At 37.2% G+C, this 17,149-nt stretch overlaps 1 protein-coding gene across 6 annotated transcripts in view; it reads left to right on the top strand.

The window, feature by feature from the left end:
• Zfhx4 (zinc finger homeobox 4) overlaps window positions 1–17,149 on the top strand; it is a 179,458-nt gene that overhangs the window by 144,428 nt on the left and 17,881 nt on the right. For 5 of the 6 annotated variants that reach the window (XM_036178893.1, XM_036178888.1, XM_036178890.1 and 2 more), the window contains exons 5-9: window positions 3,086–3,154; window positions 9,591–9,707; window positions 15,588–15,721; window positions 15,947–16,147; window positions 16,674–16,791. In XM_036178893.1, coding sequence (XP_036034786.1) covers window positions 3,086–3,154; window positions 9,591–9,707; window positions 15,588–15,721; window positions 15,947–16,147; window positions 16,674–16,791 — 639 coding nt within the window. The remainder of the gene's footprint in view (window positions 1–3,085; window positions 3,155–9,590; window positions 9,708–15,587; window positions 15,722–15,946; window positions 16,148–16,673; window positions 16,792–17,149) is intronic. The other variant, XM_036178892.1, reaches the window with a different exon arrangement.

Raw genomic sequence — 17,149 nt, 5'->3', positions numbered from 1 at the left:
ATGTGAGGATGGATAGTTGCTTTTAAGGAACTCGTAGCATGCTGGGGAAATATGTATAGATCATGTAGAAACTCATAACCATTCTCTGTAGCCAGTGCTGAAACACAAGAGTATGGTAACTGTTTAGAAAGAACTTGCTTTGACTTTGAGAGAAGGATAGGAGGCTAAAAGTAGGAGAACAAAATGGGCATTCAAATTCAAAGGGACAAAGCTGACCAGGGCTTAAAGCCTTTCAGCCAAGAGAAAGAAGGTCAGCTTCTTGAATCACAGGTTTGGTGTTCCTCAAGACTGTGACACATTTGGAAGTCACTCCAGGATTTATGAGCAAGGACAGATGATAAATTCTTCCTTTCAAGATTAATTTAAGACATACTCATAAGAAAACTATTTTCTGTGTCTGTTTGGGGAAGTTCTATGAATTTGTTATGATTGTGCTATTTTAAAACAGGTTACTACCAAAGGACAAAGGTTTTAAAACAGCACACACAAAAAATAAACCAATTATTAAATATAATATTATTGCCTGGGTGTGCATTTCCACTTTTAAGGTTAATTATTTGTTTAATTAAAGCCTTTAGAATAAATCAGAAATGCTACTACATGGAAATATTAGACAAATATGGTTCCCTTCGTCAGAATATGAGTTAAGTAAAAGCTTTTTTTAAAATAGCTTAACATCATCTAGTCTTTTCTAACTTTGAAGACTATAACTTTTTCCCCTTTTTGTATAAAGAATTTTCCTATAGGATTGTTGTCTTAGAGTTTCTATTGTTATGAAGAGACACCATGATCATGGCAACTCTTATAAAGGGGAAAACTTTTAATGGAATGGCTTATAGTTGAGAAGTCCATTATCATCATGGTGGGACATTGTGGCATGCAGGCAGACGTGGTGCTGGAGTAGGAGCTGAGAGTTCTACATATTGATAGGTAGTCACCAGGAATTGATTGAGCATTTATGAGACCTCAAAGCCCACTCCCACAGTAATACATTTCCTCCAACAAGGCCATACCTGCTCCAATAAATCCATACTTCCTAGTAATGCCACTCCCTTCAGGGGCCATTTCTTTTCAAATCACCACAATTATCAACTCTTTATGTAGTGACATCTTTGCTTTAAGTGGGATGAACTACAACATAGAAAAGAAAACAATTTCCCTGAGAGATCATGCCTAGAAAATTGTAGAACTGTGTGTTTTTACTCACGATTTAATATCATTAAATGATATCAGTTAAAAGGTTAGCAAAACATCAGATTGCAAATAAAGAAGTTGGGATGTTGTAGAGGAGAACACTGTTCTTTAGAAGGAGAATACAAGACACTGAACAGAGGCAGAGGACAAGAAACATTATAAAAGAGAACAGAAAACAGTGATTCAGAATGGAAAAGGAATAAAATATCAAAGCTAATTTTTAAAGTCTAGTCTTTTTTCTTTAAATTTTTTTCTTTAAAAGTTTTTTTGTATATTTTCATCGTATTATATATCCCTTCCCCCATCTCCTATCAGATCTTTCCCACCTCCCCACTCACCCAACTTTCAAAAAAAAAAAAAAAAACCCAAATAAAAACAGAAAAAAATCAAATAAAACCAATTAAAAATGCCACCCTCTCCCATCAAAACTGAATGAAAAATTATGAAGTTCATTTTGTGTTGACCAACTACTCCTGAGCATGGGGTCTGCCCTGGAGTGTGGTTGATGTGGTCAGAGAAACTCTATCAGAGAAAAGGAATTTTCCCTTTCCCAGGATCAATGTATCAAGTATCAATGTCAAGTAGCTTCTTGCCTTATGGTAGGAATTGTGTCCTCTTCCCCTTCTCGTCCCCTAGATGTGTCTGGTTTGAATCAGTACAAGTGTTGTGTGTGCTGTCATAGTCTCTAAAAGTTCATATATATATATATATATATATATATATATATATATATATATATATATATATACTAGTCCTGATGTATCTTCCAGACATTTTTCCCTCTTGAAATCATCTACCACTTCTGGCTCCTAAAATCTTTCTCCTCTTCTGTATAGATCCCTGAGCCTTAACGTGTAGGGGTGGATATGTTAATGAAGGCATCTCATTTGGTGCTACAAAGTCTCCTACTCTTTGCATGTTATCCACTTTGAAGCCTCTTCATTGATTACCAGACAAGGAAGGAAGAAGCTTCTCTGATGAGGGTTGAGTGATACTCTGATCTATAGGTATACCTGTATGTAATTAGGAGTCATTTCATAGCTATCTTCCTTTAGCAAAATAAACATTGTAGGTTTTCCCCAAGGGCCAATGACCTATCTAGTCTCAGCTTCTTGTCCAGTTTAGAAGTGTCAGTTATGGGTTCCATCTCATGGAATGGGCCTTAAATCCATTTTTTAAAAAGGGCACTGATTATTCCCATTACATTTGTGCCACTATCACAAGAGTGCATCTTGTAAGTAGCTCACTATTGTAAGCCACAGGGCTTGTAGCTGAATGATATTTATTATTACTTTTCTCATCTGGTAGCATGCAACAATTTCTCTATTCAAGACAAGAGAGAGGAAAAAATGCAGTTACATGAGCATAGCTCTTCATGCTTGAAGTTAAGGTTAGCAAGCCAGTAGGTTGGTGCTCTTCTGCCCTGGCGCCCCATAAAGATACAAATTTACTGATGATGGATTCATTTTTTAGATTTCTATTAAAGTGCAGGAGGCTTTCTTTGGTCTCTCCCATCAGTTGTCACATGCTAGGTTTTTCTTTTGGATACTCAATAAGTAAGAGAATTCTCATAATGGATATAAAGTATCATTATCATATATAGGTAGCTTCAGTCAATCATAGGATAAAAAATCCAAATGCATTGTTTCTGCTTTCATGGTGTTCTGTTCTGTTGCTCTTGCTGTGGTTTGCTGATCACCAGGATTTAAATATCAACCTATCCTGCCCTGGTCTAATTTCTCCAGCCACTGCTTACTAGAATGTAAAGTGTGCTAGTCTTGTAAGCACCTCCTGGTACTAATGTCCTATGGCAGCCATACTTGTGGTTCTTGTAATAGTAGTTATGTCCTAGATATGACATGCTTACCCATTATTCTGATGTCTTTTACAGACACTGCCTCTTTGGGAGCCAGGACTGGTGAGGATGAACTTACAGAGCAACAGTTGAGGGCAACCTCAGGTAATTATATCTATTCCTCTCATAAATAAGCTGCACATGTCATTCCCATAATTTATGGAAACAATGTGCCACAGAACTGCTTTAATCAGTTTTTTTTTTTTTTTTTTTTGAGCCAAGGATCGAACTCAGGGCCTTGTGCTTGCTAGGCAAGCACTCTACCACTGAGCTAAATCCCCGACCCTTTAATCAGTTTTTTATACAGATGAATTAAAAGCATGATTAAGCACATTCAATATTTGGAAACATTTAAGTGGATTTAATTTGTGGAGCAGTTTCAGGTTCTTAGCAAAACTGAAATGTGTGGAGCCATTGTTATGTCATTTGTATATCCTTGTTATGTCATGTGTATAGCATTGTTACCATCCCACAGTATGGGTAGGGCATAAGGGGCCCCTTTTGTGCAATAATATTTCCGTGAAATAAGAGAGAATGAAACAACATTCAGCATCAGATAACTGTGGTAGAGGATATGAAGTAGGTGATTTGTAAAACAGAGCGTTTACCATAGAGTCTTCTCATAAATGGCGTGAGTACCACCTCAGATATTGTAAGAATAAAACCTCTGAGCTGATTGTCTTGAATGCCAGTTAGAGTGCTCATCCCTGTAGTAGGCTTCGACTCCTTCTCTCAGCCATTCTTAGTTGTCCAAAGATCTTGACTTAGTCTTGGCATGTGGATATTCCCCTTTCCTGTGAGCATAGCTATTGTTGTTGTACTTGTTCAAGTCTTATCTAGGCAGCCATATTGCTGAGGCCTCAGGAGTAACGTTCCTGTCATTTTTGAACACACATATGAAGAAAAGGGAAATTAACAGCTACTGAACAAAAAGTGGGCTGTGTTTTCACTGGTCACTGCGAGAAAAGTGTTTGGTGTGAATAGAAGTCAAGCTACAGCTGGGTGGTGGTGGTGGCAGCGGCGCACGCCTTTAATCCCAGCACTCGGGAGGCAGAGGCAGGTGGATCTCTGTGAGTTCGAGGCCAGCCTGGTCTACAGAGCAAGTCCCAGGAAAGGCGCAAAGCTACACAGAGAAACCCTGTCTCGAACCCCCCCCCCCCAAAAAAAAAAAAAGTCAAGCTTCTATTTTTTGGTACATTTGAAAAAAAGAAAGATAAGTAATAAATGTGACTCTGCATTACTGAAGCAAATGTCCGTTTTAATTTTTATTGAGGGGAATAGCAGAACTGGGGAATGTCTAAACTTCTTTTCTCCCCTAGATTTCCTAAGTTAATTCAGTTTCTAGTCAGCATGTCTTGTTGTCTGCCATATTCCAGATACTACTCCAAGTGCTTTAAGCATATGTTTGCTTAAATATTTATGCATATATAAATATATATTATATATTTAATTCTCTATTCTCATAAAATATTCACCTGTTAGTGTAAATAGATATTACACAACCAATTTCAACATAGAATGTTATTTAACATCAACACAATGAAAGAAAACCATGAATCCACCCAGAAATATTAATTTTCGTTCAAATCTCAAGAAACATTTGTCAGAGAAGGAAACAATGAATAATACTAGTGATGACAGGACACTCATCTTTAAATAGATAGTTTGTGTACAAATCACTTTTAATTGATTTTATACATCTGCACATAAGAAACCTATGAAGTGGTCATTTTTAATTGACTTCCCCACATGTTGAAACTGATATTTTCTAAGCTAGACACAAAGGAAAAGAGGGGATTTGTCCAGTAGAAAAAGATCGTACTGGATCAGATAACTATACACAGGAGGATGTAAAGGAGAAGAATGGCCATTACAAACAACACTTACAGGATGCAACCTGGATTAGCAACATCACTTGAACAGAACAGTGTTACAGACGCCATAGTCCGGCATCCATCACTCAAGGCTAAACCTGCTTAAATTAGGAGTTTCACAGTTGGGCTCAACAATGTGTGTTTCAAACATCCTTCAGGTTCTTCTGATACCTGGAACTCTGAGAAGACAGTTTTCAAGATGTTTATTAAAGATGATTTAAAGAAAGATGATTCTGTGACATAGATTGGGACAAGGTGTTGGGAAGGTGTCCTTGCTATGCACAAAAGAGTGAGATTTTTTTCTGTAGATGATGAAGGCCACAGGAGGTGGATGCTGAGAAGGGCAGATAGAAGTAGGCACATTACATAGAGAATAGAGTTGAAAGAGAGGAGGCTGGACAAGGAGGCCATAGAGGAGTTGAAGAGTGAATTCTCACACAATTATGTGTGTCATCAAATGGAGGTGCTCATTACTTGAAACTGAAGATGTCTGAGTCACTATCTGTCCTCTGCTTCTTCTTCACATGTTTTACAAAGTATGTAATGTGCCTCACTCTCATGGTTTATCTTGTAAACGTAAGTGGAGAGTGATCATTACTCTGGGAAGGGGAGAAGGAAAGGTTAGATAATAGATTGCTAAAGTGAGTTAGACAGGAGAAGTAAGTTCTAATATTCTGCAGCACAGCAATGGACCAGCATTTATAACATTTTGTTTTATTTTATGGAGAACTAGTTCCCAGCACACACAGAATTGTAAATACTTACAGAGACAGAAACTCTAATTAAGCTGATTTTATCACTGCACATTATACATGCATAAACTATCCTGTTATTCATATATCAAAACACCACACCATGTCCTATGGATATGTACAAGTATCACATGCCAATTAAAAATGAAGTGTGCTGGTCTGGCTCAGCAGCTAAAAGTACTCACTGCTGTTGCAGAAGACCCAGGTTAAGTTTCCAAAGCGTCATTGCCATTTACAACCATCTGTAGCCCCAGTTCCAAGGGATCTAATGCCCTGTTCTGACCTCTACAGGCTTCTGCACTCATGAAGTGCACATGAATAAATTCAGGCACACAACACACACACACACACACACACACACACACACACACACACACACACTTACATACAAAGAGAAATAAATGAATTGTGTGATTAAATACTAAAAACAGGGTATGCTCATGCCAATTGCTATGTGCCCAGACTCATATATATGCTTAGAAAATGTATATTATAAATTGTAGGATAAATTGATAGTGGTTTTCCACTTTTTATAATAAAATGAAAATATTCTAAGTTAATCACTCAAACTCTTTTAAATCCATTTGATGTGTAGGTGTGAAGGAGCCTGTGATAACCATTTCAGGCATGTTTAAAATGCTTGGCAAAATTAATTGTACCATGCTTTTGCAATACTTCTATAATGATAGAATACAGCATTTCCTTCTCATTCTAGTCTCTAGAAACATTTAAAAATGAAAATACCACTTCTTTTTCCTGAAAATTGGGAAATTCTAGAGGAAACCAACTCATATTTTAAGCTAAAGAACATGCACGTGCACAAACACACATACACACACTCACACACATATACTATAATGTTTAATTGTAAATAAATATTTTATTTTCCATATTCTTTGTTGTTAAAGGAGATTGAAAGTACATATGTTGTGAATACAGTGGTTGCTTTGGAAAGCTGTAATACTCTTTATTACTATTGTATGTAATGCAGTAGGGTCTCAGTAAAAATGAGCACTGCTTTAGCATGTTTGTTTTAGAATTTCATATAAAGTATTTATTCTCCTTAGTTCTATGGTGCTCCATTAATGCATTAAACATGTTGTCTATAATTTTCGTAGAAGACACTTTATATCGTATGACATTTTCCAATTGAGGAAATTTGGTATTTAAGCTAGAACGCAGCCACTCCTCCTCATCCAAAATCCTAGACAGGTTTGTTAGAGAAAGTGGTTTCTTCACATTACTTTTGACTCTAAAGCCTATTTATATAATGAATGTCAAATTTATTTCTAAAACTCTCTTTGAGAATGAAAGTGACCTTTTATTCTGGCTTATATAGAATTTTATGGTGTGGAGAAATTACCTTGTGATTATTTTTTGCATGATTAAAAATTTGCAAAGTTCTTATGGCTCCAAAGAGCCTACCTGTAATAAACAGCTTTTGCCTTCTAAACCACAAAAACGGGTCTGAATTGCTTGAGCATTAGAGCTAATTGCCTGCCTACTTCAAAGGAAGAGCTGAAAAGAGAGGGGGCAGAGAAAAAAACCCTCCCAGAAGCAGGGGCATGGCAGGCGAACCACCACTCAGGGCTCTGAGCTGTGGCTTGGAGAAGCCAGGCAAAGTTATGGCCTCAGAACTGCTGTTTGCCATTAAGTTGATGGGGAGCGTCTATCCCACAGTCTTTCCCTGCTGTGGACACAGAGTCTTTGTTCACATTCAGATTTCTCAAACTGCTGCCGGGGTCAGGCTGAGGTCAGACACCGCAGTGATGTATAGAAGAACATGTCTGGGAATTTCTCTCACACTTGAAACACATACCAGAAAATGAAGAAGAGGAACTTACAAAAATCTGTCTGATGAGACCCAGATTATACTGTAGACTGCTTTTTAGTGCCTTCATATTTTTTTTTTCTTTTCCTGACACACAATGTTTTATTAATGGGAGTTGCGATAGCCCTTACAATTCTGTGTCCCCTGGAGATAAGGCCACTCAGTAGCACTCTGACACTTCATTTTCTAGCCCTGGGGGGGATGGTCCAGTAAATCTACTCAAAGAAGTCTTGCATCCTTCCTCAGGATGAGTTGAAAATTGTCATGAGCCTGGCACTACATATCATGTCACATGTGCATGTGGACTTGGCAGGGACACAGCCTAATCTGGTCATGATCTCAGCCGCTCAGTTCTTGAAGCCCTCTCAGACACTATACCCACAGCCTAGCCAGCTGCTGTGAAGAGAGACAGATGCGGGAGGCGGGTGGCATGATCACTGATTATCATCAATAGGGGAAAGCAATCTAGAGCTACCAAACACTGAGGGTCTGTCTTCTTGAAATGAAATTTCCATGCATCTCTGACCAAAGTGGCACCTTCCCAGAACGTTAGATTGTCTTACCAAGGCTCTTCCCTCTGCATGCACAGTGCCAAACTGGAATAAATGCATTCATATCTTGGAGGACTCTCATTTGAACCCCATTCTTATTTTGAATGTATTAAATGTCCTGTTTTTCCTTCTTGCTTACACAGTTGCAGAGCAGGGCTGAAAACTGAACCACTAAATAGATTTTTTTTTTTTTTTTTTTGTGCTCAGCTGCTACTATATGACAGTGGATATTTCATTCTGCTGCCAGAATGTTATTAATAAAACATGGGGTGTGGAGAGGGCCACGATTTCCCCTTTCAATCACTATAGCATTTGCAATGAAAATTTTATTCAGTGTGTAATTTTCAGTGAATGCTTGACACTTGAAATGTCCGTAGCAGCGTTTTGTATGGTTATTGAAGGGTTAATTGTATCATGTTCTCTGCATAAAAGCTCTGCTTATCAAAAGCAAATAGAAGAGTGTATGCAAATGCATTCTGATGACCTTTTGCCTTTCCAGGGTTAATTTATATGGTCATTAAAGATTTTATGAAATTGTGCAGCCTGGTGCTTCAAATCCCATTTTACCTTCTTCTCCTAATTTATGTAATTCCTACCTGAACTGGGGAATATGGCTTTTATTTTTGTGCTGCAGTGAAAACAGCATGCCATGCTGTGGGGAGTTGTGAGCCTGGTTATCTGGCATTACTCAGATTGCTAAAAATTCATTAAAATGTGACATCAGCACACTGAGAGACAAATGATCGCAGGATGAAAGAGAACAGTGGGCCTTTCACGGATTAGTGCCGCACAACCCCAGCATAGAGGCTAACTGCGTAAACAGATTAACCCACCAGCAGTGGCATAGCTGAGATTTACAGAATAATTAAGTAGGTTTGAGTTACTCTGAGGATTTCCATGTAATCTAGCTGGTGTGATCCTGTGAATGAGGTGTGGGGTAGTGCAGTTGTTTTACAAGTACCTCGTTATGTCAAAGCCCTGGGTAGCTTCCCTTTACAAGCAAATCCCCAGTGGAACTGAAGTTTGGCTATCTTATCTAAGGAAATCTTAAGGAATCCATCCAAAATTTGAAGTCGAAGTGCGGGAAGAACACCCCTCATTTATGTAAACCATTGTTCCCATATGATCTCACTGAGAATTTTTTCTGTGTGTCTGGTTTGCTCAAATGCCCATGCTCAAACACCATGAAAAGTTCTGCCATTGAACTTATTATAGTTGCCTTCCACCTATTTTCCCCTATCTTTTGCAGGTTAAACTATAGTAAAAATGATTTAATACGTTCTAATAACTTATAATTCTCTCCAAGTATAAAGATGCCATACTTTTGAATAAAAATTTGGATTTGGATGGTCTCAGTTTGTTCTATTGTAGACTTCTGCATCAGTGGATTTTTTTTTTTTTTAAGTAGGAAGATGTGTAGATAAGTCATAAATAGAATTCAAGGATAAACTGGGTAATAAAGATCACTCCGTGACATTAGTGGACATTTTCTGAGCTTAATCAGTTCTCCTCCCTGGTCCATGTTCTTCACAGAAGGACAGAGTGATGAGGCAGGGGGAACTCTGAAGCCTACTGCAGCGACTGAGGAGGAGGAGGAGGCAGAGACACAGAGAGACAGCAGCGAAGGCAAAACCTCCAGTAAAGACCCTGGTAAGCAGCTAGACTCTCCCCCTCTTCCTTTTCCTATACCCATCCATTCCCTGAAGCCAACCTTCCCTTCACAGCTTCCCCCAACGAAGCTCATTAAATGCTTTTACTCATTTTAAACTGTCTGAACATTCCCACTACTATTCATGGTGTGTGCATTTTGCATGTGATTTCTATCAGTAGCCTCCCATTGACCTATTTTTAATCATAACCATCTGACAGAATAGATGTGGATAAGTTGAAGAATATTACAGGATGACTAGTGAGATTATTTTTTAATCAAATCAGTTTGTGTGCTTGTAATTTTTTAAGCGCCTTTCATTAATCTTAGCTATACTTGTGATTCCTCTGATGGCATATTAATTTTTCATAAGCTCAGGATTAGATATCACTTGAATTTTATCATTCAATCACATGCACCCTCCAACACCATGTAACCCTAAAAATAAATGCTCCCTTCTCTCTCTCTCTCTCTCTCTCTCTCTCTCTCTCTCTCTCTCTCTCTCTCTCTCCTTCTCTCTCTCTCCCAACTTACACTCAGGAATTTGCCCTTTCTAAGGGCATCTATTTGAGGCATTTCAAACAAAATCTAGTGGAAAAGTTTACAGATGATTCGGCCTAAGAAGGAGGAAATATCATTGAAAAGGGATTAGGTGCTGGGTAATTTTGATCTTCTAGAATAGACAAATCCTAGTAATGAAAGCTGCTGTCTTCGAAAACAAACCTTCGTGTCATGACATTTACTTGTGCACAAACAAACCCCAGGCCAGCATCTGGTGTGGATACCTATGGCTTTTTCTGTGTTTGATTTGGCAAATACATGGCTTCATCCATGCTTTGTATGTATGAGATGGAAATCTGTGGTCGCAATGAATATTACATTGGCTACTTTTGCTGCACGCTATACCTAGTTTGATTATGTTGGACTCATTGAAGCAGAAGAAATGCTGAAATGGGTTCAAGCCTATTAGTCTCAGGTAGTCATCTATCTTTTTCCTGAATTCCACTGACAGCCACATATAAAGAGCCTTGTGTTCAGTAGGAAGATACTGGAATGCACAAAATTCATCATTTTTTTCTGCTTATGAGTTTATTTAATTCTGAACTATCCCATACTTGTAACTCAGTCCTTACATGCCTAAATTTTGCATTTCCTTCAAAACATATATGAAGGGAATCTTTCTTCTTCCCCAAACTATTCAATGGTAAATTTCTCACAACAGTCCAGTGAGAAAAACATTATTATTATTTGATTCTAGGACATAGTGTCAAGCAAGAGGACCCAAGGTTAATTTTGCGCCTAAAGCAGAACCTCTGAAAAGATGCTATAGCAGCATCAGAGAGGTGGACTCCTGGGGCAGATGACATAGAATTTGAAGTACCTAATGTCAGGGATCACCCCATGGAGATCTCATTTGAAAAAAGACTGAAAAGAGCAAGGTAGCCAGTTTATGCCATCTCAGACAGACCTCATCAATATGATTAGCTTTTCAGTTTGTGGATGGTGAAATTCTCTTCATTTGGTGTTTGATGAACTTGCACCAGAGCAGACTGCAAAGCATTTCCCTTTTGTTCATCAGAGGAACATATAAAACAGAGAGATATCACAGCAGGGTTCACTGAGAGCTCATAGATGGAGAACATGAAGCTTGATATTAAACATCTACTGTCTAGGACCTTGCCAAGGATGGATTGTGGGAGTCTTTCTGAAAATGGATCCCACATTACTGTTGAGCAACACACCAGAGATACAGGAGCTCTGTCTCCACAGTGCAGCTTATTGCTTGCTCTGCATGAGTCATGGGCTCCATTGCTCCCTAACAGTCCAATGAGTTCTGTTCTTCTTTGAGTTCCTAACTATGCCATATAGACAAGATTTGGGTATATGGAAAGACAGATCATTGCTTAATGGCAGTTTTTTTTTTTTAAATAAATGTTATCCCTTTAAAAATGCATCCCCAGGTACATACAGAGAGTTGAAAATGAGCTCTAACCAAGAGCCAACTAAAAGCAAATGTTGAGATGCAAATATTTAGCTTTGAAACCTTGCAGCCTTTAAGACAGCTCTTGTTACTTAAAACTAACAGGAACTTTAAACACAGTCCTGGGCTTTCTGAATTTAATCTTAGCTGGTTGAAAAATTTATTTCATGATTGTTGTTCTATGTAAAAGTGTATCTAATGATTAGATAACCTCTTATTTATATTCTTTTGTTCTTCTACCATCTATAATTGCCAAAAGAATGAGAGCAAACTTACAAAGTAATTGCAATGTTAGTATGGTAGATGGGAAAATAGATTGACCCCACTTTAACCTCGAAATTTTTTAGGCAAGGAGGAATTAGCGCATGTCTGGAGCAGTGTGTTGGAAAGCTGCTGTGTTCTGTTGCTGACATTAATCTGAAGGACTAGAGCTTCCAAAGTGAGACTTGGCAATATGCAAGTTACATTTGCTGAATATTCATTCATAACAGAAAAGCTTCCTAATGCCTCATTTATATTGTCATTTAAACCTAGTGCCACTTTAGATCAATTATAATCCAAATTACAGCTCAGTGCAGTACAAGAATTAATATAAAGTTTATCCAGATTAATACATTTGCATTGAAAATGTAATATGTCTCTGCCATGGCTAAGGGGACCACTTTTTAATAAGGGAGTAAACATGAAGAAAGATGGAAATTAACCTTCATTATTGCAATTAAAATTATCCTTCCATTCTAGTCTCATTAGGAAGAATACTGTATTGGTAATTATAATTTTGAATTAGTGAGTTAAACAACATCTGTTACATCTGAGTTTTAAAGTATTCAAACTTTATCAAATATAGATATTTGTAAATAATAGCTCAGTATTTTGATTTATTATTTTTCAGGGTTCACTGTAACATGTGTGTTATTGGATTTTCAGGACTTGTTATGAATATGAACCATTTTACAGCCTTCTGTGTTTTAGAGATTGAGAATTAAGTAGGCGGCATCTGAATTGAAGTGAATTATGTCATTTTCATATTAGCAATCTCTTGCAAGTTAAATAATCCTGTAACTGACAGATAATCATTGGCTCATGTATTTGGCAGTGCTTATTTGTAATTAGACTTCATTTTTTAGTTAAAATTCATTAAAATGACATGGTTCTTTGAGAATATTGTGGTGTCCTTAATGATACAAAATAAATTATGATCTCATTTCAAATTTTTTTTTCTGCTCCAGGGTAACAAACAGGCTTTATTTCAAATGAAGTTGCACATATAAACTATGAGTAATCACAAAATTTAATCAAAAGCTTTCCTAAAATTAATTGGCCTTATTTAATACAAGGCATTTTTTTTCTAGCATAACACAATTCAGATAAAAGACTTTGGATTTGATTTCCTATAATTTACCAGACATGCTTCAGTATTAAATTTGATCTAAATATAAACGTAAAAGAATATATGAAATAATATATGTACATATCACCTATTTAGGTCACCTTGAAGATCAGCCTCATATGCAAAAATCTGTTTGTCTTGTTACTGAATCCTGACATTCTTGCCTTCTATTATTATCAAGTATCACTAAATTAATGACTATGGATGAGCATAAAAATGAAAATAGTATATCACTTACATACACAGAGTTAATTATGGCAAATATTTACTCCAGTGAATAGGCTTCGTAAAATGGTTTACACCTTTAAACTGTACTATTGCCCATCCTTGACAGTGTCCTTCACTGGAACTGAATTCATGGCTGAATATTTAATGGAATTAGAAGTATCTAGAAAGTTAATTTTACTGCTGATGTCCCAAGAGGCTTGAAAACAACAAATTGTGAGAATTATTTTTCAACTTATGTCTGACAGTCTTGGGGAGTACAGGGAGTTTAGTCAAGTTGTTATTTGATCTTGTCCATTAAAGAATATAGGGGAATATGACATGGTATTACTCTCTTCAGGAAACATTGTTACTCATTAATGGAAAGTTTTAAAGAAAAGTCAATCAAGAGAAGACAACTGATAGACACTGGTTACTTTAAATGACAACCATCTTGTACAGTTTGGTCTGACACGTAAAATAGCTAATTGTATTGGCAAGTACTATGTTCCACATTGTTTTCCTTAAATGGTTTAGTGCTTTAAGAGTGACAGCACAGAGTACATGCTTTATTTGTTTTGAGAAATAAAAATAAATTTTGATTCCACAATTGTGAGAAAACACCCCAGTTTGAGAAATATCATTGGACATCAAATACTTGAATATTATTAATCAATATAATGAGAGTTAAGTCATTTTTTTTTCCAATTTAACTTCATTCACACCCAAATGTTACTACTTTTTAAATAAGTAAAACCCATTTAAAATGTCTCCAAGAATGAAGTAGGTACAGTTAGGCCACTTCAAATAAAATCAAGAAAGCTGTATCCAACACAGTATGGGAGACACTGACCATTATGCCACAACTACCACAAACACCAGAGAAGTAAAATCACGATCATCTGGTTTAAATATATCCTGTCTTAATTTTGGTCTCTTAAGAATTACTCTCATACATTTAATTTTCGTCCTGAATTTTAATTGTCTGAAGCATTTATATGCTCTATAGCATTCATCTCTACCTAGGGTAGAAATAGAATGAGATTTTTTTGTTCTATCTTTTTTACTTTTTCATTTTGACTTGTTTCTATAACATTCTTGACCTCATTTTTTTAAATTAAAACTGGGTTATTTTGTAATAAGGTTTGTTCATTTATAGGAACCGTATGTGGATTGAAAAAAAAAATCATGATAAATCTTCATGTGCAGCATAGAGTCAGATTGCCCTGGACTGTGTATCTATGCGGGGTCTGATAGCAATCAATGGTTTAGCTCCACTGCATCTCAAGATATATTTGCACCCAGTTGTCCAGTGATAGTGTCCTCACCCTGGAAATAATTTAGTTGCAAATTGACTGGAAGATGGTGAAAATTGAAAGTTAAAATTAGAAATACTCATAATAAACAGCAGAAAAAAGGTCAGATGATGCCGTGCTATGATGAGATTGGAATGGCTGGTAAATGAGGTTTTGTGTTTGTCGTGAGATGTATGTGACATGCCTACCCGATGTCGCTGTAATATCCAGCCTCGAAGAGGAGATTACCAGGCAAATTGATGCTGGGGAGAATTTTCTGTTAGATTGGAAAATTAGAATTGTGCTCCCCCTTTGATGTGTGTGAAGTTCCTACACATTAATACTGCTCAACTAGGCAAAATTTTAATCATCATTAATGCAAATATTTGGATTAAACTCATAAAACAATTGTCTTCTTGAGATTCCTGCTGTAATGTTATATGCATAGCCATCTTCTAAAACCCGGTGTCACCCACTTAAATCACCAATAGCAGAAATGAATGAGATATTCAGTTTTAAAATATTAAAATCTCTAAATCCCATCACAACATAAACATATTATTGTTTTAGTTTCTGAGTTATAACTGATCCACTCTTCTCAGAATTTTGAAATCTTCTCAGGACTTATGAATTTAGAAAAGAGATAGGTCATTAGACATGAGAGAAAATAACGATTTTCTAAGTCAGTATTTGTGAATGGGAGTAGATTTGCTTTAATGTGATAAAGGCACACTGAGACACCAGAGAACACATGTTATTGATGAAACTTTCAAGGCCATCTAGGGTTATCTAAACAGAAGACAGGAGTATGCTTTAAAATAGATGTGCAAAGTCCACTCAGCAGACAGAAAGAAGAGTGCTTTTTGTGTTTTGAGATTAGCGTCATTTAAAAGTGCTTGTCTGCTTTACACTTTTGTTTGGTCCAGTAGACTGAGAGTCACAGCTGTTTTGTTTACCCTGATTGTAATATTGCATTTATAAATTGAGTTGTTCTATCCTTTTTGGGAATTAGGAATAATCACCCCAGAGAAGGAGCTGAAAGTCAGTGTGGCGGGGGGCACACAGCCGCTCCTGCTTGGGAAGGAAGAGGATGCCGGAACAAAAAGGTCAAAACCTACAGAGGACAATAAATTTTGTCATGAACAGGTAAATACGTGGTTTTTCCCTTGGTGTATGAATCAATTCTTTTTGGTATGTTTCTAGGTTCCTAGTTGTTTTTGAAGCGGAAGGTTTGTGCACTGTGGAAATGCATCTAGACATTGAAACTGGTACAACATTGAAACAGTGTTGCCTCTTGATCTTACACCTCACAATCTGGAGTTGTCAGAGTCTATCAGCTAATAATGGTCATGTTTATTCAATCTCTTCCAGTTCTACCAGTGTCCTTATTGCAACTACAATAGTAGGGACCAAAGTCGGATCCAGATGCACGTCCTGTCACAGCACTCTGTACAGCCAGTCATCTGCTGTCCCCTCTGCCAGGATGTCCTCAGCAACAAAATGCACCTCCAGCTGCATCTGACCCATTTGCACAGTGTGTCTCCAGACTGTGTGGAGAAACTGCTTATGACAGTAAGGATGCTGAAGGCTGATGCTGAACTTAGGGGACCTGTGTTGTTATCAATATACATCTGTAATTATGGGCTCATAGAAATCCATTTCTTCTGAGCTACTTGGAAGTCTTTATTGACTGTGCTATAGAGATCACAGTGGAGACCCATTTATGGTCTTTCTTGCTTGGAGAAAAAATATGATATTAAGTATGGCTTAATTAAGGACATTTTGTCGTTCTTTTTGTAACAGTGATATGACTCTTGTGGGTACCTTTAGCTTAGAAGTTTCTTGGTTATCATTAGTCTGCCAAAAACTTCTAGGTCATAGCATTAAAAGAAGAATATAGGACTATAATAACATTGAAGTGCTAGATGTCTCTGCTTGGGTTAGAAAAATATAAGTGGAATCTCTGTCCATATCTATGTTTATATCTATTTCTATATCATTATCTATGTGCATGTATATTCCAGTATACATATATATTCAAATATATGTTCAATGATTTCCAGATCACATTTAACACAGATCCCTTTGGTATTCAAAGGTGCCTGTCCCTGATGTAATGATGCCAAACAGTATGCTACTGCCAGCAGCTGCCCCTGAGAAGTCAGAGCGGGATCCACCTGTAGCCATGTCAGCAGAGAGTTCTGGAAAGTATTCAGGTATGCTTGCCTGTGATGATACTACATGGAGGAAATTTTCAGAACTTGCCAGTGACGGTGCACCAGAATTATCCTTTGAGGGTTTACAACGGATATTCTATTTGCATCATTCCCATAGTCTCTTCCCCTCCAGCTCCTCCTGTATCCCTTCCACTTCTTTAATTATTATTGTTTTACACACACACACACACACACACACACACACACACACACACACACAGCTTGCTGAGTCCATTTAGTGTTGCCCATATGTACATGTGTTTATAGCTGACTACTTAGAACTGGGATTGAACCACCTATCAGGGTGTTCATTCTTGAAGAAAAACTGAATCTCCCTCTCCACAATCGTTTATTGTCT

The sequence above is a fragment of the Onychomys torridus genome, chromosome 2 (genome assembly GCF_903995425.1).
Source record: "Onychomys torridus chromosome 2, mOncTor1.1, whole genome shotgun sequence".
Classification (NCBI taxonomy): Eukaryota; Metazoa; Chordata; class Mammalia; order Rodentia; family Cricetidae; genus Onychomys; species Onychomys torridus.
This window is presented reverse-complemented; position numbering and strand designations above follow the sequence as displayed.